This window comes from Primulina tabacum, chromosome 1 (genome assembly GCF_025594145.1).
Source record: "Primulina tabacum isolate GXHZ01 chromosome 1, ASM2559414v2, whole genome shotgun sequence".
Taxonomy (NCBI): domain Eukaryota; kingdom Viridiplantae; phylum Streptophyta; class Magnoliopsida; order Lamiales; family Gesneriaceae; genus Primulina; species Primulina tabacum.
This window is the reverse complement of record NC_134550.1, coordinates 26,821,209-26,843,824: the sequence shown is the minus strand read 5'-3', so window position 1 is coordinate 26,843,824 and position 22,616 is coordinate 26,821,209. Positions and strand designations below refer to the sequence as shown.

Sequence of the window (22,616 nt, the reverse complement as noted above, 5' to 3'; positions counted from 1 at the left end):
GAGACTGTATACAGTAGTGGATGGCATAGTCAGATATAGAGAATGCCTATGGGTTCCTGACAGTGATTTCCTTCGAGCATATATCTTGAGTAAGGCCCACAGCACCCCGTACTCAATCCATCAAGAGAGTACGAAGATGTATAAGGATCTACAGACTTTGTATTGGTGGCCGGGTATTAAGCGGGATATCTCGTCTCCGAGTGTTTGACTTGTCAGCAGGTTAAGGCAGAGCATCAGAGACCTGCAGGGAAGCTGAGACCACTCCCTATTCCTGAGTGGAAATGGGAGAATATTACTATGGATTTTGTGACAGGGCTTCCGAGGACTACTGGAGGATTCAATGCCATCTGGGTGATTGTTGATCGGCTCACTTAATCAGCTCATTTCTTGCCGATCAGGAAGCCATTAACCATGACTCAGTACGCAGAACTATACATCAGAGAGATAGTCAGACTGCACGGAATTCCAGTGTACATCGTGTCACACAGGGATCCGAGATTCATGTCTGCATTCTGGAAGATTCTTCACCAGGCATTAGGTACGAAGCTACTGTTCAGTACCGCTTTACACCCTCAGACAGACGGTCAGTCAGAGAAGGTGATTCATATTCTGGAGGACCTACTCCGAGCTTGCATGATCGACTTCCAGGGCATCTGGGAGCCGAAGTTACCTCTTGTGGACTTCACATACAACAATTATCAGGCATTGATAGGTATGGATTCATACGAGGCACTGTATGGGAGGAAGTGTAGGTCGCCAGTTTATTGGGATGAGGTAGGTGAGCGAGCAGAGTTAGGTCCGGATATTGTCAGACAGAAAATAGAGTTAGTGGCCAGGATCTGGGACATGATGAGGACTGCACTGAGCCGCCAGAAGAGTTATGCTGATCAAAGGCGACGAGATCTTGAGCTCATAGTAGGGGATCATGTTTTCGTGAAGGTCGCACCGATGAAGGGTGTGATGATATTCGGGAAGAAGGGCAAGCTCAGCCCTATATTCATCGGACCATTCGAGATCCTAGAGAGAGTTGGGACACTTGCGTACAGAGTTGCATTACCGTCGAATCTGGCGGGAGTTCATAATGTGTTCCACGTCTCCATGCTGCGAAAGTACATGTCGAATCCTTCGCATGTGCTTAACTATGAGCCACTTCAGCTGACACGACACTTATCATTCGAGGAGAAACCCACTAAGATTTTGGATAGGCAGGAGAAGAGTCTCCGTAATAAGGTGATCCAAATGGTCAAGGTCAAGTGGTTGAATAATTCTGAGGAGGAGGCTACTTGGGAGACCGAGACTGAGATGAGGAGTCGCTACCCGGAGTTATTTGGTACGTTCTAAATTTCGAGGTACAAAATTTTAATTAAGGGGGGAGAGTTGCAAGGTCCAGGAATTTAAATCACGTAACATGAATGGATGCAATCTAGAATTTTATTTTTAATTATGTGTTTAATTATTTTTATGCATAATTCATGCATGGTAGAATTTATTTCATGAATTTTTAAAAAGTTCATGCATTAGGGTTTCTAGGAGCATTTCACGCTCGAACGAGGAACGAAGACAGGGGAATTCTCAAGAAAACTATTTTTATTACACGATTAATTTTTATTAATTAATATACTATGTTTTAAGGATATTTTTCTAAAATAGGATTTTATTGGGTATTTTTACCCGCAAGATTTTATTTTTATCGGTACGCAAATTTTATCGAATCGGGGACTTTTTGAGGGTTCGGCTAATATTTTCAAAATCTTTCAAACATGAACTATTTTTCGGGAGTGTATTTTGATTTAATGGACCCATTTTTAAGATTATTGGGCTTAAAACCTTTCTAACCCCTTTTTCATTTAAAATTTGGGGCCCATTAGCTAAATTATTTCTATATAATTACCCCATTAACCAAACCTTAACCCTACCACCCTCACACCAGCCGACACCCCTAACTTTCAGAAACTTTTCTTCTCGGTTTCATCACCTCACCAGCTGAGAGGCCTCGGTTTTCTCTTGTTCTTGCAAAGAAAAAAGTCTCCCGGGTTCCCTCGTCTTGTTCTTGCGCTTCAAACATCAAAGGCACGCTTGTTCTTCTTTGGATGCATCATACACGCTGATATTATGCATAAAAATTGTGTAAAAGCATGTACAATTTTTTATCTTTGCATGTGTACTCCTCGGTGTGTATTTGTGCATAAACCATGACATTTTTTTTATGTTCACTCACGATTTTCTTGTTGTGGCTGCAAAGGGTGCTAGTCAAGGGGAATTTTTTAAGGGCTTTATGGTCGAGGGTATGCTGTCAATAGGCTGGAAATGAAAGGTTTATGTTGTAAGCTAAAAGCCTTGTAGATTAGGAAGGTGCTTGGTTCGGTTGAGTAGATCGAAAGAAATGTGAGAAGCCGACGGTGTAAATGCCAATCCAAGGCCTAGACCAGACCATGATAGGTCTGAGACATGGCTGAGGAGGGCAGTGAGCGCTGCTGGAGCCACCCTTGAAGTCGGTCGACCGCGATCTAGGGGAGCAGGCGCGGGTTGTGTTCTCTTGGGAGTTATTGTTCGGGGTCGAGTTGTGGCTTGCATGGGGGTGCAGCCGTGGGTTCAGCAGGTCCAATGGGAGCTTAGCATGGTCTAGGTGTGGTTGGTTAGGGGTGGGCCCATTGGGTGAAGGCTAGGAACACAATCATGGTGGTTCGGGCGCTAGGGTCTTCTAGAGTCGATAGGTGCAATTTTTCCAGCAACTTGCAGAGCTGGTTCGAGGGACTTGTTAGGATGGTATTGTTTTTTTTAGGGTCTTTTAAATGTCTATAAGGTGCGGTAAGAAGTTGGGAAAATTTCGGTTAAGTTTCGAGTCGATTCGGATTAAAACCGAGACCTCGATCCAAGTTTTAAAACGAATCGGTTAAGTTGTATAAGGGGATCGAGTTTACGTCTAAGAATGGTTTTAAAAATGTTTTGCGATATTTTAAGAAGTTTGGTAAGCTTCGGGTCAATTTTAAAGGTCCAGGGGTAAAACTGTAATTTTTGGGTCTCTAGGAGAAAAATGGTCATTTTGCACCCGGGGTGAGATTTTGGTCATGACAGTGCCCTGAGCACAAATCTATGATATTTTAAATGTTTATGCATCATGTTTATGATTTATACGCAATTATGATAAATACGATGCATGCTTGGTTTTAAGGAAAAAGATACGTATATACATGTTTTTATTTAAGTGATGAATATGATGATATGTTTTGAAGGAAGTGATTTATTTGTGACTAACACGATGACACGATGAAACGATGACATGTAGGCCGAGACTCAGTGGGCAGATAATGCTGTCGCTGATGATCCTCGCCGCCGGGTACGACGATTACACGTAGATGGATCCATCGACTGACATGATGATACGAAAGTCACAGCTAATGAACATAATTCTAATTAAGAAATTTAACACGTAAATGCTTGATACGATGATACATGCTATGATTTTTACCACATTTTGACAGGACACGTTTACGTATGCGATTTTACTGCAGACATGAAATGTACAGTTGTTATGCTATTTTTCACTGCTGTGTGCTATGTATATGTACTTGTTATTCCTTGTACAAGTGTGTTGAGTCTTTAGACGGGAGCTGCCGAACACTGAGTAGGCAGGTGGGATATACGGTGACACGACCCAAGGATCATTATTTTTCCGCATATTGATTCATGTATTTTGAGAGGAGTTACAAATTTTTATACGTTGGTGATATTTCGATTTTTACATGTTTACGTTTACGTTGATTTGAATAATGTTGGTTATTTTTAAACTGCGCTACTTTTATTGAAAAATAAATATGATTATTTTAAATGATATTTTGTAATGGCTAGCTTTTATTAAAAAAAAATATCTCGCACTTTTAAAACGGTAGACGTTACAATGAAATTGGGAATCTAAGTTCTAATTGGTGATTACGAGTATAATTGTTACTAGGAGACACTTATTTTAGGACTAATTGGAAATATGTCTTCGGATTATGTAGTAAGTTTTATTAGGTAAATAATTTATGATTCTATGGATGCTAGGTTCTGTGTGACTATGAGATTCATGGGAATAGATGGAACTGAAATTCCATGGATCAATTTGCAGGCTCCAAAATTTGAATTAGTTTGGGTCAATGACTAATCTTGTGAATATTAAGTTTGGATGCTTAAAAATTCCGAACACTTAAATTGGGATATGTAAGATCTTGTATTATCTTGACTACTATAAGTTGAGGAAGGACATTTCCGGGATAAGGAAATTACTTTACCTTTTGAGATAACAATTAGATAACTACCTTACATGAAATAAGTCACCAAACATAGATAAACATCGAGGAAAGAGTAGCATAATAAGTTTTGCAATTATACGATACTAGTAGTAAATTATATTGGAAGATGAATAAAAGTTTTCTTTCCTAGGGTGTTAAGATTTTTCTGAGTATAAGAACATTTAACATAATCTTGAGTTCCGAGATTACATTTAGGTGTATGATTTTATGGCGGTATTTAGAATTAAGTCATAATCTGAAAGGTTGACTCAATAGACATGAATCGTTTAAGTACTTGGAATGCTTGGGATTTAAGAAAACAAATATATATTGATGATGCTGTTAAGGAAAATATGTTTGGCATATACTAGAATGATGTTTTAGTAAGTACCGGTCATTAAGGTGTTTTGTAATCATGGATATTATAGGATGACTATGAATCGAAACTGGGTTTGGCCATAGGAATATATTTTGGAAAATTAAATTATACGATCAGGATTACTAAGATAAAGTCAATCAATTAAAGTAATCTCTGGAAAGATAAAATAACTCAAGTTAGTTTAGGATTTATAATTGATAGAAGGTGTAGAGTTCGTTAAAACTTTGACTTCCTTGAGATCAAGAAATTTGGTATAAATGTATAAAAATGGAGGATGACATATCAGAGTACGTAGCTAAAGCGTGATAAAGTGCAAAATTTAAGCCAAGCGGATTAAGTATGAAGTGAATGAAGGAGCCGAAAACCCTAACACACTAATCACATGCATGCATGAAAATTTATTTGAAATTTATTTAAATGAGTGTTGTAGAAGCATGTTTAATTATTGGCATGATTTAATGGTTATTTAACCGAAAGTTATGATTGTAAACTTTCTACATTAGAATACACGATGTACGACAAAAGATGAGGAAACCGAGGATGATTTTGATAAGGTTTCTATTTTTAGAAACTTGGGAATTAGTAATCTAAATTAGGAAAGCGGCATAATTATTTATAGTAATTGACGAATTTAATCGGTAGCAAACTTTTGCTAGAAAATAAGAAGTGTTAGGTTTACGACAATATAAACGAGTGACACCAAATATTTTTAGATATTGTTGGGACTTTTTATTGGATTAATTATGAGTTTAATTAATTCCTTATTAGGATTATATTAGTAAGGATTTAATTAAAATAATTAGGGTCATTAACTAACCTAAAGCCGACTTAACAACTTAATGAATATATTAAATAAAACCTACCCACCCTACACCACAAAAATCACGTCCCTCACACACTTTTAGCGCGCGCACACACACTAGGATTCTAGAGGTGGCCAAGACATAAAGGAGAGGAAAGAAGGAGATTCGCGTCCTGTTTGTCTTTCATTGCGTCGTCGCTCGTATTCCGTAAGCGTAAGCGTAAGCGATCAATGCATGTTTTTAAACTCTTTTTCAAGCACTATTAAATCCATATTATTGCATGTATTCTGATTTTTTGTGAAAAGTTTACAAAAGTGATTGTTTTAATCTCATGCATGTGTATCTCGTTTCCATTAAGAACCTGCTAATGTTTTGAAAATTGTTGAGGGAAGGATTCAAAATGAGGGTTCCAAGGGCTATTCTAGACATTTAGGAAGAGAATTGAAGGGACAAAAGATAAAACAAGAGCTGCAAGGGGTTGTCCAAACTTGCACACCAAAGACGTGCAGGCCGAGAGGGGAGAAGGGCGCAACTTGGGCTTCATCGGTCAAGGAAGGGTTGCATGATGCCTTAGCCATGGTTTGGAGGGTTTGTTTAGGGTCCTAGGTAGGTCTTGGTTGGGTTTGGATAGGGCCTAGATGAGCTGGTGAAGCACAGCAGCTGTGACTCCTTAGGGCGTGCATGTTGTGTTGTTTTGGTGCGTGGGGATTCTTAGGGGTGAGGGATTGGTTTAAGTGGCTGTTCCAGGGTCTAGGGTCATGCCTTAGGGTCATGGTAAGGGAATACTGAGAGCCAATAGTCTAGCCAATGGCAGCCACAGCCGCTGGAGCAATTGTTCCTCGGCTGAACAATAAGAGCCATACGGCGGGCTTCTATTGTTAAGGGTTTGGAGCGTAGGGCGTCTGGTTTGTGTCCAAAAGGGCCTGCACATGGTCATATTTAGCGTCTATGGAAGGGGAATAGGGCCTGGTTTTGGGTTGTTTCTAGTCATGGTCCGTTTGGGGTCGTAATTTGTCCGAACGTGTCAAAAAACAGGCGAAGTGAGCCTATGTTAACTTGGGCTTGGGGACTTCCAGCAGCTTAAAGTGTGTATAAGGAATTTACTAGCGGTCTTGTCTCGGGTTGGTTCAAGTAGAAGGGTAATTTGGTCCTTTGCTTAACCAAAAACGCAAATACGGTGGTAAACGAGCCATCCAGTAAGCCAATTGAGTCGTTTTTGAAACGTAGGCCCTAAGATTGAATTTCCAGCAAGCTACTGGATATTTTTGGGTGTTTTTAAAGTTTTAAAATCGAGTTTTCTCTTTGAGTCAAAGTTTAAGGTCGTCCGGGTACATATATCATTGAATCGTGAGAGGTTGGTTCGAGGAAAATCGATGGCGGTTTGCAACTTCCTAAAATAATTCTATTTCATGTTAAATGTTATTTTTGGAAGTTTAAAAGTATATGCATGATTTATGCTATTTTTAGAAGTTTTAACGTATTTGTACGTATATGTTATTTTTAGCAATCTCGACGTAGACGAATGAAATGAACCATATTTGGGAATTTTAAAGAATATGGAAAGTTATGAATGTTTTACGAAATGATAAAGTAAGGGAAAATATTTTTGAGGAATTTGAATTGATCGTGACATAAAAGTAGTAAGGCATCCGTTGAAAACGGGAACGGTAAACTTGCAATGACTAAGAGAGTGAAACGTCGAAAACAAGGGTGGGAATCTCAATGATAATGGATCCGTTGAAAAAGTGAACGGTGAAGTTATTTTTATGATAGTTGGTGGGAGCGTGGAAGAAGTGGATGTTGAACCTGGCGGCCTAGTACTATGGTTTATAGATTGATCAATCGAATCAATGTTATCACTTTCGAGGATCAGACTTCATCTAAAAATGAAAATTTTAAATGGAAAATGTTCATTTATAATCATTGTTTAAAAAATTTCATATTTTTGAAGGTTTCATGTTTGCATGAAAAAGACTATTTTTGTTAAAAATAATTTTTATGCATGTGAGTGTATATTTACCTACGTAATATATGAGGTTTGAGTATAATGAGTCATTAGACTCACTAGGCTTGAATGGTTGTAACTGATGACAATGTTGAGTCGTGAAGTGCGGACTATCGAGTCATCTAGGAGGCGCAGTACATGCCCGAGGACATAGAAATTCTGCATATGTTAAAGACTTTTGATGATTTTATGGATTATCGCTTTTATTTATAGATTGTTAATATGCTAGAATTTATTTAGTTTAATTTTAGACTTTTATTGCTTTATTTACTTATTTCACATGAATGATTTTGAATATTATAGAATTCATTTATTTGATTATTTATTCTAGTTTATTTAAGATGAATTAATTATTCATGATTTTAAAAAATAGTGTAAATTAAATGAATTTAGAAGTAGGGTCATTTCACTTATTCTTTTATTAACATCTTGATCAAGAATGTCAGAACTCATTTATGGTTGTACCCATCGGATCATGGTAAGATCTCTAGTAGCATCACCCCACGATCCCTTGGTATAGCTGATAGTGCCGGCAAGAACCTTAATTTATGATTAGCGTACAGTACGGTCCCTTCAACTCATATATCCGAATCGAATCTGCAATCATTTGTATATCGAGAGTTGAATATGTATTCGATAACGTTATGATGTATCTTTGAGTACTTATAATGATATGTTATGGGCAATTGAGGAAATACATTTCCAAAATGCACAGTCTTACTCTGGTCAGAGATTTCTTGCACTATTAACTCATCAGATCATATAGGATATCTTCACCTGTAGGCAAACCGTGAGTCCCTGACTACAATGTATTTGCTCCTATGTATTTTGAAACTACATTCAACCTCGCCATCTGATGACCCTAAATTGAGTCAGTAAACGGATCAAAATATGTGCTAGTACGTAGAGCCTCTACATTGTCTCATATTAAAGGGCTAATGGTGTCAACCATAACCGCAGACTCTTCCATCTGATAAGTGATAACCACGTGGATAGTACGAGGGAGGGTCGTCAGTGAATCATCAAATGATCACTCATTTCTATGAATGGACATCAACATGCCCTTAACAATGAAACATGGTGTTTACATCAAAGATGCAAGTCTCAAGCTCAAGCGACATTTATCTTTATATTAGGTGGCTGATTTGACTAGGAATTTTTTAGAATATATGATACACTTTATAATGAGTTTCATGATCTTACGTTGAGAGGCAGAGCTCATGATACTTTTTATGTAATCAAGGACTTTATCTATGTTGCTTGAATGAGTATACAGATAAAGTAAATGCTACACTTGAATAAAACGTAAAATATTATTAAAATAAATATTGTTTTTACATTAGAGTCAATAAAGTTCAACCCACAAATTGAGTCGCTGGACATCTATTTAAACACCAACACCATGTAATCTCCACTTAAGACATAACCTTGAGCACCCCAGTGGTAGAAAAAGGCCGCCCAGTGTTAGAGTAGATGCCCAGCAAGCCAAATTTTGGCTCGTGTTTTCTTTACTCTAATGTAAAACCATCTTTATTTTAATATATTTTACGATTTCATTCGATTATGGAATTATACTTTATCTGTATACCCATGCAATCTGCAAAGATAAAGTTCTTGAATATACAATATGTACCATGAGGTCTGCGTCGCGACGTAAGATCATGGAACTCATTAGAAATTGTACCATATATTCTAAAGATGTTTCTAATCGATTTAGCAGCCTAAAACAAGGATAAAGGTCGCTCGAGCTTGAGACTAGTATTTGTGATGTAAACGTCATGTTTCATTGGAAATGGTATGGAGATGTCTATTCACAGAGATGGGTGATCATGTGATGATGCGCTGAACAACCTTCCCTCGGACTATCTAAGTGGTTTTCACATATCGAGTGGAATAGTCCGCAGTTATAGTTGTACACAATTAGTCCTTTGACCTGAGACAATGTAGGGGCTATACGTACTAGCATGCACTTTGATCTGTTTACCGACTCCTTCGAGCGTCATCAGGTGGCGAGGTTGGGTGTAGTTTCGAAATACGTAGGAGCAAATGCATTGTAGTCGAGGATTCACCGTTTGCCTACGGGTGAAGATAACTTATGTGATCTGATGAGTTAATAGTGCAAGAAGTCTCTGGCCAGAGCAAGAAGTGTGCTTCAGGGAAAGGTGTTTTCCTAGTTGCACATGTCATACCACTATTAGTACTCAAAGATAAATTGCATTATTATCGAATTCACATGCAACTCTCGATATACCAATTGTTGAAAATTAGATCATGTTGAAGGGACCGTACTGTATGCTAACCATGACTAAAGGTTCTTGCAGGCATTATCAGTGATACATAGGGGATCATGGGGCGATGATACTAGATGATCTTATCATGATCTAATGGGTGCGATCAGAAATGAGTTATGACATTCTTGATAAAGGAGTTGATGAAAATAATGGGGTTAACTAGGGTAAGCCCGAATAAGAATAAATGTTATTCTGAATCACATGGAGATGTGAACCCACGACTAGGCTGTATCCCTGAATCATTGAGGGTCACACAAGTATCAGATTCCGTGTTCTCATTGAGATAGTCAAATTTCAAGGAGTTGAAATTTGACGACTATAGTTTGATGGAGATCAAACAGGAAGCTTATAAAGGAGTTTATGAGCTGATTCTACATTATGGAAAAAATGGAAGTTAGAATGATTGCTAATTAAGAAAGGAGAGCGCAACTACCTGTTTTGTGAAGGAGTTCACTAAAACTGACAGCTGCCCAATATGGTAAATGAAAATTTTGATCTTCAAAATTCATCATTTTTCATTATATGAACAAGATTTGTATCCTTGACACATCGGCGCTCTCGGATCGTCGATCGGGGTTATAATGAGTTGAAATCATCTATTTAGTGAATTGAGAACTTACTGATTAAATTATTGTACTAGTATTAGTGACTACTAACATGTACAAATTCACATATATATTCTAGAGGAGTCTAGAATTAAATTAACATATGAGTTAATTATATAAATTAAATAATGGTTATTTAATTTAATTAATAATGGTTTTAATTGTATTATGAGAACGGGTACTCTACATCGATATAGGGCTTAAGTATATTGTAATAAAAAAAATTGTTCGGGTCCATCATAGTGACAATTTAGAATGATATTTTATGGAAAGGACTCCACAGCAAGAATTCCATTGATATCATCACTTCAGATGTCAATAGTCTTGAGGATGGTGTAGAGCCATTTTTAATTAATGTAATAGATGCAGAAAATCAGTTCTTGACATTTCAGCTGTTCTGATTCGTTGAAGAATTTTCAGACGAGTTTCTGGAGGAGTTATCGGGTCTACCACCTCAGTGGAAAATCAGAAGCTTGTTGCGATAAATAATGGATTGTTTCGTTTTTTCAATATATTTTCTTACAAAACAAGTGTAACTACTTCACATACTAATATATGAAATAGTCATGTCTTTATTTTCAGCCAAATCTCGTCAATCCCTTTATCCGTATCAAATATAATATTTAAAAATTGAACATAATGAACCTATTCAATTTCTGATCACACATTCATCAATATTATCTATACAACCATAACTATATCTTCCTAGAATATGGGCTATGCCATTCAAAAAAATCATGATCAAATCACAGGATATGGTATAGTAAGATTATATATGAAGGATATTCAAAGAAATTATAAGATATAACGGGATAATACCTATTTTCGTCCTTTTCGTTAACCGCTTTTCCCATTTCAGTCCCTCATGATTTTTGACTGCTTAAATAATCCTTCATGTTTTCAAAATATTCCCGAATTGGTCCCTACCGTTATCCTGACGTTAAGATTAACGTTGACTCCTTTACCTTTTACTCCCAAACTCTACAAGAACCCTAATCCCCAAATTAGACGTATGAAGAAAAGGGAAAGACGAACTCGAAGAAAGGGAAGGGCGAACTCGAAGAAACACCACCGATTTCTTTTTGAAATTACAGTTTGGTATATTTGCTAGAGTGGAAGTCGGTAATGGCTAAAAGAAGTATAATGTCTCTTGAATTCACACCGAATTATGGTAATGTTTCTCTTATTTAATGTGCTGAATTTGAGGAAAAATGATTTGAGATTTATCACATTTACTTATGTTACTCTTATGCATTTTAGGCTGGATGCGAGAACCCACTCTTGTTACAATTAAATTGTACTACAATGGTTCAATGGACAGCAATCGCAAGAGGAAAACGTACAAAGGTGGGAGTACTGAATACTTTGATTTTGTGGATATGGATAAGATATGGCTTGATTGAACTCTGGGGTTATGCTGAGCAAGTAGGATGCGTGGAGAAAGATAAGTTCAGATTTTGGCACAAAATGGTAAATATTTGAGCAATGGTAGATATTTGGAAAGTGATGCTGATGTGGTTCAAATTAGGAACCACGTCCCCAAAAACTTTGAAGTGGAAATTTATATTGAACATGATGAATTTGTTTCAATAAATGAGATAGATGCATATGGTGTTTTAGAGAAACAAAAAGAAGTTGAATCGAAAACAAGGGTTGGAATCACTGATGAAGATGAGGCAGAATTTTATGATAGTGAGTTTGATTTCGATGAAGATGATAATATTAGGGGAGAAGGGGGAAATATAGTCATTGATGGTGATATTTCCAATGATTTGTTTGAGAGAATGCAAGGTGATGAAGGAGATTATGATTGTGCAGAAAGTGATGAGTTAGAGAGTGCATTTGATTCTCAAGAGGAAGATTCATAAAAATTCGAAATGTATGCCTACTCTGAAAATCCTGATTTGAAGCTTGGTATGATATTTAATTCAAAAAAAGAGGCAAAGTTTGCTATAGAAAGTCATTGTATCAGACGAGGGATGGTAGTGAACTTTGTCAAGAATGATAAAAGTAGGCTTCGAGGTGTGTGCAAAAATGAAGGATGTGAATGGGTTATTCATGTATCACCAGTGAATAAGGACAGTTGCTGGCAGATAAAGACATTTAAACTTGAGCACAAAAACTGCTATTGGAATGTTAAGAACAAAAACATCAAGTCAAGCTGGTTAGGTGAAACTTTTGTGAGTAAATTGAAATCAAATCCTAAGTTAGGTACCAGAGAGTTCCGAGAAGAGGTTAAATCTAATTTGAATGTATCCCTCACATACAAACAAGCTTATTTGGGTCGGAAAAAAGCATTAAAGCTAGTTGATGGCAGCATAGCGGAACAATTTAGCCAAATAAGAAATTACTGTGCTGAACTAAGAAGGTCCGATGAAGGTGCATCTGTGATTCTGAAACTGACTGATGGAGATAATGCGCCAAGATTTCAGAGGCTGTATGTGTGCTTCTCGACCTATAAACAAGGTTTTAAGGAGTCTTGTAGACCTGTGGTTGGAGTGGATGGATGTTTTTTGAAAACCAATATTGGTGGGCAGTTGTTGACAGCAGTTGGCCTAGATCCAAATAACAACATTTTTCCTATTGCTTATGCATTGGTGGAAGGAGAGACAAAGGATAGTTGGATGTGGTCTCTGCAGTTGTTGAATAACGATATTGGCTTTGAGAATGAAGATGGTTGGACCTTCATGTCTGATAAGCAAAAAGGCTTGATTCCTGCCTTTGAGAATTTGTTTCCAAATGCCGAAAATAGATTTTGTGTTAGGCATCTATACACCAACATGAAACACGATGGTTTCAGAGGTGTGGGGATTAAAAATGCTCTTTGGGCTGCGGCTAGGGCAACAAGAGTTGAAGAGTTCAAAAGGCGGATGGAAGACTTGAAGAAGATCAATCATGATGCCTATATCTGGTTGAGCAAAAAACCTGAACAACACTGGTCCAAGGCATACTTCAGCACAATTCCAAAATGTGATATACTTCTTAACAACATGTGTGAGTGTTTCAACAGCATGATTTTAGATGCAAGAGAAAAACCAATCATTTCAATGTTCGAAACATTAAGAAATTTGTTATGGTAGGTTTCAAACGAACAGAGAAAAGGCCGAGAAATGGGATGGTGTGATGTGTCCAAAAATTAAAGTTGTGTTGGCAAAGAATAGCAAGGAAGCAGCTGTGTTTAGTCCTTTGATGGCTGATGAGACACATTTTCAGATCACAGGATTACACCAGCAGCACTATGTTGACCTGTGTAGGATGACTTGCAGTTGTAGGAAATGGGATTTGACTGGAATTCCATGTGCTCATGCTGTTTGTGCTATTTGGTGTAAGCAAGAGAACCCCGAGGCTTATGTACATCGTTTTTACAGTGTTTTGAAATACAAGCAGTGTTACTCGCGCTCCATCATGCCCATTAATGGACCAGCCATGGGGCCTGAATGTCAGTTAACTCCTCCATTACCACCAATCTATAAAGAAAAAGTTGGTAGGCCAGCTAAGTTGAGAAGGCGACAACCTGATGAAGTTCCTGCTTAAAGACAATCAAAGTTGAAAGGTGTGAAACGAAACAACAAGTGTCGGACATGTGGTGGGTTTGGACACAATCAAAGGAGTTGCAATATAACTAAAGCAAGTGGTTTAGATAAGCCAACACAAGAAAACAATGAAATGGACAGAGGTCAAATTCAAACACCGCAAAATTACAATGAAATGGATATAGGTGATGTTCTGGAGTTACTTTTATGATATTGAAGTTTCGTATTTTAATTTTTATCTAAATAATATTGAGCATTTAATAGGTGACATTGAATCTGCACCACAAACATGCAATGAAGCCGAGTTTGTTGCGACTGGACAAGGCAACACAACGTCAGATGAAAGCGAAAGATTCATTTCCAATAAAACTGTTGAACGTGCTGAAGCAACATTCAAAAAAAGGAAAAAATTACAGGTTATAAACTACTTGTTGTGTATTTATGTTTATTTTAAGTGACAATAATTTATGTAAAAGTTTTTGGATTTAAATGTTTACTTTCAGGTAGTATGACAACGAGCAAGTGGAGTAACAATTACTGGCAGCTCTAACAGGATTTCATCAGTTAATGTAAGTGCAAATAAACCTTTTACATTTATTTTCGTGAGTTGGATATGTTTGAGTTTATTTATCTTTTTTTCAGGTCGATAAAGTACTCAACAAACAAACACATGTTATTGTGAAAGGCGGAAGGAACTTCGTAACTGTGTCTAGTTTGAGAGCTTCATTGGATGATCAAAGGAAAAAAACACCGACAGAATCAAATGGATCTCGTTCAATGAAAGATGCCGCAAAGGAAAAGGGTACTGGATCATCATCAAAATCTTGAAAGCACTGGATCATCATCAAAATCTAGGATGGTTTTGGAACAAGTGGTTGATGACATGTTATCTTGTTTTATTGGATTCTACATTTTATGGAAGTAGTGGTTGTGGATATGTTATTTATTTTTTGTTGGATTTTAATGGTTGTGGAAGTAAATGTTGTAATTTTGAAAATCTCTTCATTTTAATGGTGCTGGTATTTGAATTGGGAAATCTCTTAATGGTGTTGGTTGTGCTGATCCAGCATTTTAATGGTGCTGGTTGTGCTGGCATTTGAATTGACACTGCTATTCGTAATAGTGCTGGTACTCATACATCTAAAATTTGGACACAAATAATTAACAATCACAGTTGCAAACACAAGATGAATATTATACATCTTACTCAAGTCATTGTTGAAGACAGATTGTTGCATTGTTAATTCAAATCCCATAATACATAAAAGAAACTTCAGTGTTTACACAAGAGCAGGATAATCGAAAATGATACAAACACATGCATCACTAGCTGTGCCTCACTAGCTGTGCCACCAACAGAAGCAACAACAACTCTATTTATCTTCACCAAGGTGTAGAGACTGTAGTATTTTTTGAGCTCTTTAGACAACTCTTCCATTTTCAATGCATTTTTTCGATTCACACGTTCTAATTCCATTTGAGCCTCCACTAAGTGGGCTATTCTTTCATACTCTTTCGGTTTTCCGCTCGAACTTGCATCACATGTTGAACTTGAACATTTTGCCTCGTAAGAGTTAAAAGTAGCAGCTCCACCAGATTGTTTTTTCATGTACTCATCAAAAGATTTCAGTGCCTCTTCTCTACTCCAATAGGATTTGTGAGAAGCTCCACTGTATTTATTCACTTGAAGTTGAGCCTCCTCCCAATTCTCGTAAACACCGGGTTTTCGTCCAACAAATACAACATATGTTTTCCTCTACATTAAATAAGAAATTTCAAAAGTAAAAAAAAAATTCATAAAGTAAACATGAAAATCACGTAAGCAAATCACAGAGAAAGTTACACAATACAAACTAAATTTGTAATAAAATAATAATGCTACTACTCTGTTCAAAAATTTTGATAAATCACCTTCGAAATTAGAAAAATATCCTAACAAATATCCTAAAATTTTTGATAAACCACCTTCGAGTTGGTCTCCATCATTATCCTAAAAATTTACCAAAATATTGATAAACCACCTTCGAAATTTAAATTCGAAAATGTTGAGATACAATATATACATACATATTCCATTTCAAAATTACATAAAAGTTCACAAAATACGAATGCTACGAACATAATAATCGAGAAGCTACAACAAAATCATGGAAAATAATTAAAAGCCTTTACCATGGCAGATGTTGTAATGGAATCAATGAATCTGAAATTGCTACATTTTCTTCGAGTTCGACATTCCCTTTCCTTCCATCGTTTCATTTGGGGATTAGGGTTCTTGTACAGGTGGGGGAGTAATTTTGAAAAGAAATACTCGACTGACTGCCTTATGTGAGTGGCACGTGATATGAGTCAACGTTAATCTTAACGTCAGGATAACGGTAGGGACCAATTCGGGAATATTTTGAAAACATGAAGGATTATTTAAGTAGTCAAAAATCATGAGAGACTGAAATGAGAAAAGCGGTTAACGAAAAGGACGAAAATGGGTATTAACCCAGATATAACATATCCTCAACATGCAAATTTAACAAAATTAAACACAAAAAAGGTCCAACCAAATCCTACACGATATACCAAAATATCCGCACTGATATACATATGAAAATAATACAATTAACTAACTTTCAAACCAAGTCAATCAAGCAAATGCCCATATAACTGCGCGTGTGTGTGTTTATATATATTGTGTGTATCAAATAAATAGTATTTTTTTAGAACTTTTTTCACGGTTCTTCGAGGTAGTGATCTACATATGCTGCAGTTCCCCACATTGGATGCAAATCATGGAATTCCAAAATATAGGTGGTCCATGCCATATCTATGGATCGGGGATTTATGTCGGAGTTCAATTTCCCGAAGCCAAGACGTAGCGGCAGTTAATTTTTTTTAAGAAACTTTATTTTGACAATAGAATGTTTAAAGTTTATTACCTTTGCGTTCTAAACTTTCGACACAAAATTATTACGAGATTAGAGGAGATAGTTTTTCTTGTAAGTCCCTACGAATGATTTACTGGATGTTGTCGTTCTTCAATCTCAAAATAAGTCCACGATTGAAAAATGCACTCCTCGTATAGATTGCACGAGAGATATAGACGAAATTTGCACGTTGAAAATTATCGCAAGAATTTTGAAACTCCGGAGACGGTGCGACGACTGGACAATGGCAGACCTAGTGGTGGAAGGGAAAACTCGGCCGTGGGTTAGCTCCAAGAGATGGTGGTCAAGTATTGTAGTTGTGAGGAGAGAAAGAACGGATAATCTAATGCAATATTTTTTTGTTTTGTATGTTATCAACTTTTGATAACTAACAAGGATCATACTTGATTCGAATACATGGAATCTATCTCGAACTGTATGGCTTCAAGTCATTTGGGATAATCATGGCCTTCTTCAAAAAGTATGTTCATCCTCATATGTGGTCTTGAAATCCTTTCAGTTCTCCTAGGAATGTGTACTATTTCGACTAGCCGTTGGGACGTGGGGTTCTACTATTTCAGGGGCGGGTATTTCTCGAATCTCTTTGAGTTCTATCATCCTAATTTTTCTATCTAATAGAAACTCATTCTCCAAGAAGGTGGTATTTTTAGAAACAAACACTTTCGTTTCGTTGGGATTATAAATTTAATATCCAACAGAGTTCTTTGAATATCTGACAAAGTAGTACAAAATAAATATACTATCTAATTTGCCTCACACTACTTGCTTCACATAAGCAGAACATCCCCATATTATAATATAAGAATACATAAGAGGTTTTCCTATCCATATCTCATATGGTATTTTATCAAATTCTTTGTTTGGACGTTATTCAATAACATTGCCACAGTCTCAAGCGCAAACCCCAAAGGATGGCAGAATTAAATTCAGTTAATCCCATAATAGATCAAATCATTTGTATCAATTTTCAATTACGAAGTTCTAACAAAAATTCAACTGTGGTGTGGCTTAAGGAGTACATTGCGAGAGAATCTAATTCTTTTTAATATAATCTTAGAATTCAGTACTCAAGCATCCTTCAGCCCGATCAGATCAAAGTGTTTTAATTATTTTTCCTAATTGTTTTATATTTCAGCTCTGAATTATTTGATCTTTTCAAAAGTTTCAGTGTAGAGCCCAAAATCAGTACACGTAAACCCATGTATTTATTAAATTATTATTTAATTTCAAAATGATTTTAACGATGTATGATTTATGATTTACATTATTTTAAATTATTACATGTTTATTTGATGCACGTTAAAACGTCTTCTTGAGTTTTATGTTTCAGACGAATATTCGATGCAAGATCGAGGAAAAAAAACCGGTGACGATTTAGGTGGTTAATGAATATTGTGGTATTTTATTTCAAGTCAAGAAATTGGTATTTTAAATGATTTATGAAATTTTAAGCATTATAAAGTCTAATTTAATTTATTAGGTGATTTTAAGATTTTAAACTTTCAAAAAAAATACTAATAAGAATAGTTGGGGGATTTTAAATCCTGAAAAATTTGTCACTTGTGTATTTTATTTAAATTAGGGGTTCTAGTAATTTAGTGGAGGATTAATATTTTATTTATCATGTTAATTAGTTATTAATATTTTTATTAATCTAATTAACCACCCCTAATTAACTCGCTAATCACACACACCTACACGCTATACACACACACGGCGCACATACCTTGCATTCTCTCTCTTTTTTTTTGAAGAACTAGGGATTCTTAGAGTTCTCCAGCAGGCACCCTTCCTATTCGATTTCTATCAGCAGCCTCACGTTTATTTAGCAAGAAGAATCGTGCCACAAGTCGTCCCGGTCGTTTTGTGAGTTTAAAACATCAAGGCATGTATAATCTTTCATTTTTCTGCATTGATCTTGTCATAGTTAATATTTTGATGCATATTGTGTGTAAAAATTCATTTATGTTATGCAAAGTTGGAGCAATAATGTTTGAAACGATTTTTGAACAGTTTTAGATCTCAAAAACCGAATCTGATGTCATTTCAAATCCTGTGAATTTTAAAACTTTCAGCATATAAAACGTATTAATTTTTTATATCTTTGATTTGACAATAAATTAGGAATTTTCGGATGAGAAACGAGTGAGTTGTGATCATTATCGTGTGACTGCTCAAATTGTGATGCTATCAAAATGTGTTCTTCAGGTTTTCTTGAGTTTATTGGTTGCAGGCTTCGTTGGGAACCGTCGGGTGGTCACTGCGGCGTCTAGGTTTGTCGTGTGTTGTGATTAGATGCTTTTTGGTGTTTCGTTCGGGTCAGTAAGGGTTTGGTTACAATTGAAGTCGTAGGGAAGAGAATGTGTAGAAGATGACTTCTTGGGGTTTGGTTCACGCAAGATTAGCGTCGCAGCGCTGCAACGCCAGGGCTTCGCGCCGTGGTGCTGGGGTGTAGTGCCTAGGCGCTTAACCAGTGCTGCAGCACTACACTTCGGGCACCTAGGCGCTGGTTCAGGGATTGAAGGGCTGTAGGTTTAGGTGCTATTGCCTCGTTTGGGTATTAGTACGTAGTTATGGTCAAGCTTGATGAGGGTTAGACTAGCTGTTATGAATCTCGAATGGGAATTGTTGAATTATGGTTTAAAAGAGGTCCATGTCTTCCATTACTTGGGAAATGTTCATACTCCATATCAGGATTATTTCGTGGATTGATGTCATGGTTTAGTATGATGATTTCAAGTCTCGAGTGGTCTAGAAAGTCCTAAATTATTTGAATTGCTTCTGTAGTGTTCACGATTGGTACAGTTAAGTTATGGTATTTAAGTTGTATGAATAATGTATTAGTATGTGCAGCAGTAGCCAAGCGAGATTCAACGAAACCCTCAACGCTATGTAAGTATGTTTGACGTGTAAAAAGAAAATGTTTTATGTTTTTTGAGGTATGCGAATTGTCTTGTTACCAATTATGTTACGAGTTTGGAAGCCGGAGAACGTGTCCAGGGACTTCTCCACCATGGTAAAGCATGACTGGTTTTTTATCAGGATTGGGAAGCGGTAAAGCATGAATAGAGACCAATCCACCCGGTAAAGCATGACCGATGATCTTATGTATGTGGGAGTGGACGTTTGGTTGAAACTTTTGACAAGTTGAAGCAAGCTTTGATCTCAGCACCAGTATTATCAATGCCATTTGGGCAAGGAGAGTATGTTCTGTATACCAACACTTAAAAACTTGGTTTGGGAGCAGTTCTAATGCAAAATGGCCGAGTTATAGCTTATGCTTCGAGACAGTTGAAAGTGTATGAGAAGAATTACCCCACACATGATCTTGAGCTCGCAGCAGTCGTTTTTACATTAAATATTTGGAGACATTACTTGTATGGGGAGAAGTGTAAGATTTTCCCCGACCATAAAAGTTTGAAATACTTCTTCACACAAAAGGAGTTGAACATGATTCAAAGAAGATGGTTGAAATTAGTAAAGGACTACGACTGTGACATTAGCTATCATCCGGGAAAAGCTAATGTAGTAGCGGACGCATTTTGTAGAAAGAACATTATTAATCAATTATCACTTCAGCGACCATTGCAATCCGAGATTCAGCTGTTTGAGCTAGCAGTATATGCTAGGGGCGAGGCCCCTAATCTTGCCACCATGACAATACAGTCGACTTTGAGAGATAGAATCTGTGAGGGGCAGTCTACTGATGAGCAATTGCAAAAGTAGAGAGTGAGATGAAGCCAAGGGCAGGAAGTTGTATTCTGAGGTGGATGGTATAGTTCGTTATCGAGATCGACTATGGGTTCCTAGTGTCGATTCTTTGAGGGAGGTCATCTTGAAGGAAGCCCATGACATGCCATATTCCATTCATCCTGGAAGCACGAAGATGTAAAACGATCTTCAATTATTGTATTTGTAACCGGACATGAAACGAGACATCCTACATTTTGTGTCCGAGCGCTTGAGATGTCAACAAGTTGAAGCCGAGCATCAGAGGCCAGCGGGAAAATTTAAGCCACTTCCTCTTCCCGACTGGAAATGGGAAAATATCATTATGGACTTTTTTGTGGGATTGCCGAGGACTATTAAAGGGTTTAATGCTGTATGGGTTATAGTTGATCGTCTTACAAAATCAGTGCATTTTCTACCTATCAAGACGAAATTCACCATGACACAGTATGCTGAGTTATATATTCGAAAGATAGTTCGTCTGCATGGGATTCCTGTATCTATTGTTTCTGACAGAGATCTGAGATTCACACCGTCTTTCTGGAAGAGTCTTCATGCATCAATGGGGACTAAATTTTTATTTAGTACAGCATGCCATCCTCAAACCGATGGTCAGTTTGAAAGAGTTATTCAAATTTTGGAGGATCTACTTCGAGCTTGTGTCATTGATTTTCAAGGAATTTGGAAACCGAAGTTGCCATTAGAGGAGTTTACCTATAATAATAGCTATCAATCATCAATAGGGATGGATCCTTATTTGGAAGGAAGTGTAGATCACTCATTCATTGGGACAAGGTTGGTGAGAGGCGAGAATTTGGTCCGGACTTGATCAAGCAAACAACGGAGCTAGTAGTTAAAATTCGAGATAGAATGAAGACTACACAAAGCCGACAAGCGACGAAAAGAGCTAGATTTTGCAGTAGGCGACCACGTTTTTGTGAAAATAGAACCTATGAATGGTATTATGAGATTTGGCAAGAAATACAAACTTAATCCAAGATTCATAGGGCCATTAGAGATTTTGGAGAGGATTGGAACACTAGCCTATAGAGTGACATTGCCACCAATGCTATCCAGAGTACACAATGTATTCCACATATCAATGCTGCGAAAGTACAAGTCAAACCCTTCACATGTACTAAATCATGAACCACTGCAATTGACTCCAAACATGACTTATGAAGAAAGACCTATAAAAATCTTGGCTAGGCAAGAAAGAAGACTATGAAACAAAGTCATACCAATGATCAAAGTCAAATAGCTAAATCACTCAGAGGAAGAAGCTAATTGGGAAACCGAGAGGGACACGAGGAGTTGCTACTCGGATTTATTCGGTAAGTTCTAATTTCGAGGACGGAATTTTATTTAAGGGAGGGAGGAATTGTAAGGTCCAAAAATAAGACGACGTAATCCAACTACTTACAAATATAGGGAAAATGACTAATTAAATGATTTTAATTTCTTAAATTAATTATGTTTCATATGTTTATATGGTTATGAAGTAGTTTTCAACTTGAATGCATAAAATTTTATTTTCGAAGTTCAAGATGCAATCAAGGAACGGAGACCGAGGGCTGAAAAATGGAAAATAATTTTCATTAAATATTTGTTTTTAATTATTTAAAACAAGGTTGATACTTTATGATATTTTTAAAAATAAGGAGTTTTGAGTTGATTTTATACGCCGAGATGTAATTTTTAACGATATTCGATTTTCTACGAAATTATGAACTTTTTGACAACTCGGCTAATAATTTTACGAACTTTCCTAAACGAAATATTTTAAATATGCACTAATGGGCTTAATGGGCCTATTGTACCATGTTAATGGGCCTATGCTTGTACTTGATAATTAACAAATTATTTAAAGCCTAAAACCCTCCCCATTATTTCATAACACACGCCCCCATCCCCTAATCAACAAGGACTCTCCCCTCCCCTCAAGAACAGACACACATACGAGTAGTTCTTCAAGGAAAGCCACTGTTTTTTGCAATGGAAATTCAGCCAATTTTCTACGTCGTCGTTCTTCGCATTGCCAACACGTTTTCGTGCGTTATA

The 22,616-nt window shown here is 36.8% G+C and overlaps 1 protein-coding gene and 1 long non-coding RNA gene across 3 annotated transcripts; both read left to right on the top strand.

The window, feature by feature from the left end:
* The first annotated feature begins 12,231 nt into the window (after positions 1-12,231).
* LOC142506963 (uncharacterized) lies at positions 12,232-13,888 on the top strand. The gene is made up of 2 exons (XM_075619489.1): positions 12,232-13,346; positions 13,435-13,888. The coding sequence occupies exons 1-2, from the start codon at positions 12,232-12,234 to the stop codon at positions 13,886-13,888; spliced, it is 1,569 nt and encodes a 522-aa protein (XP_075475604.1).
* A 5-nt stretch (positions 13,889-13,893) lies between these two features.
* LOC142518548 (uncharacterized) lies at positions 13,894-14,867 on the top strand. Of its 2 annotated transcripts, XR_012813577.1 has the most exons (4): positions 13,894-14,072; positions 14,152-14,303; positions 14,391-14,456; positions 14,530-14,867. It is a non-coding gene; the product is annotated as an uncharacterized LOC142518548 (long non-coding RNA). The 2 variants fall into 2 exon arrangements; XR_012813576.1 differs by having other exon boundaries at positions 13,894-14,303.
* Positions 14,868-22,616: the final 7,749 nt, after the last annotated feature.

Bases quoted from the DNA above. Each gene is read 5' to 3' on its own strand.
- LOC142506963 (XM_075619489.1), top strand. From the start codon at position 12,232: ATGTATGCCTACTCTGAAAATCCTGATTTGAAGCTTGGTATGATATTT. The intron at 13,347-13,434 runs GTGTGAGTGTTT...TTGTTATGGTAG, and splicing joins GATATACTTCTTAACAACAT to GTTTCAAACGAACAGAGAAA.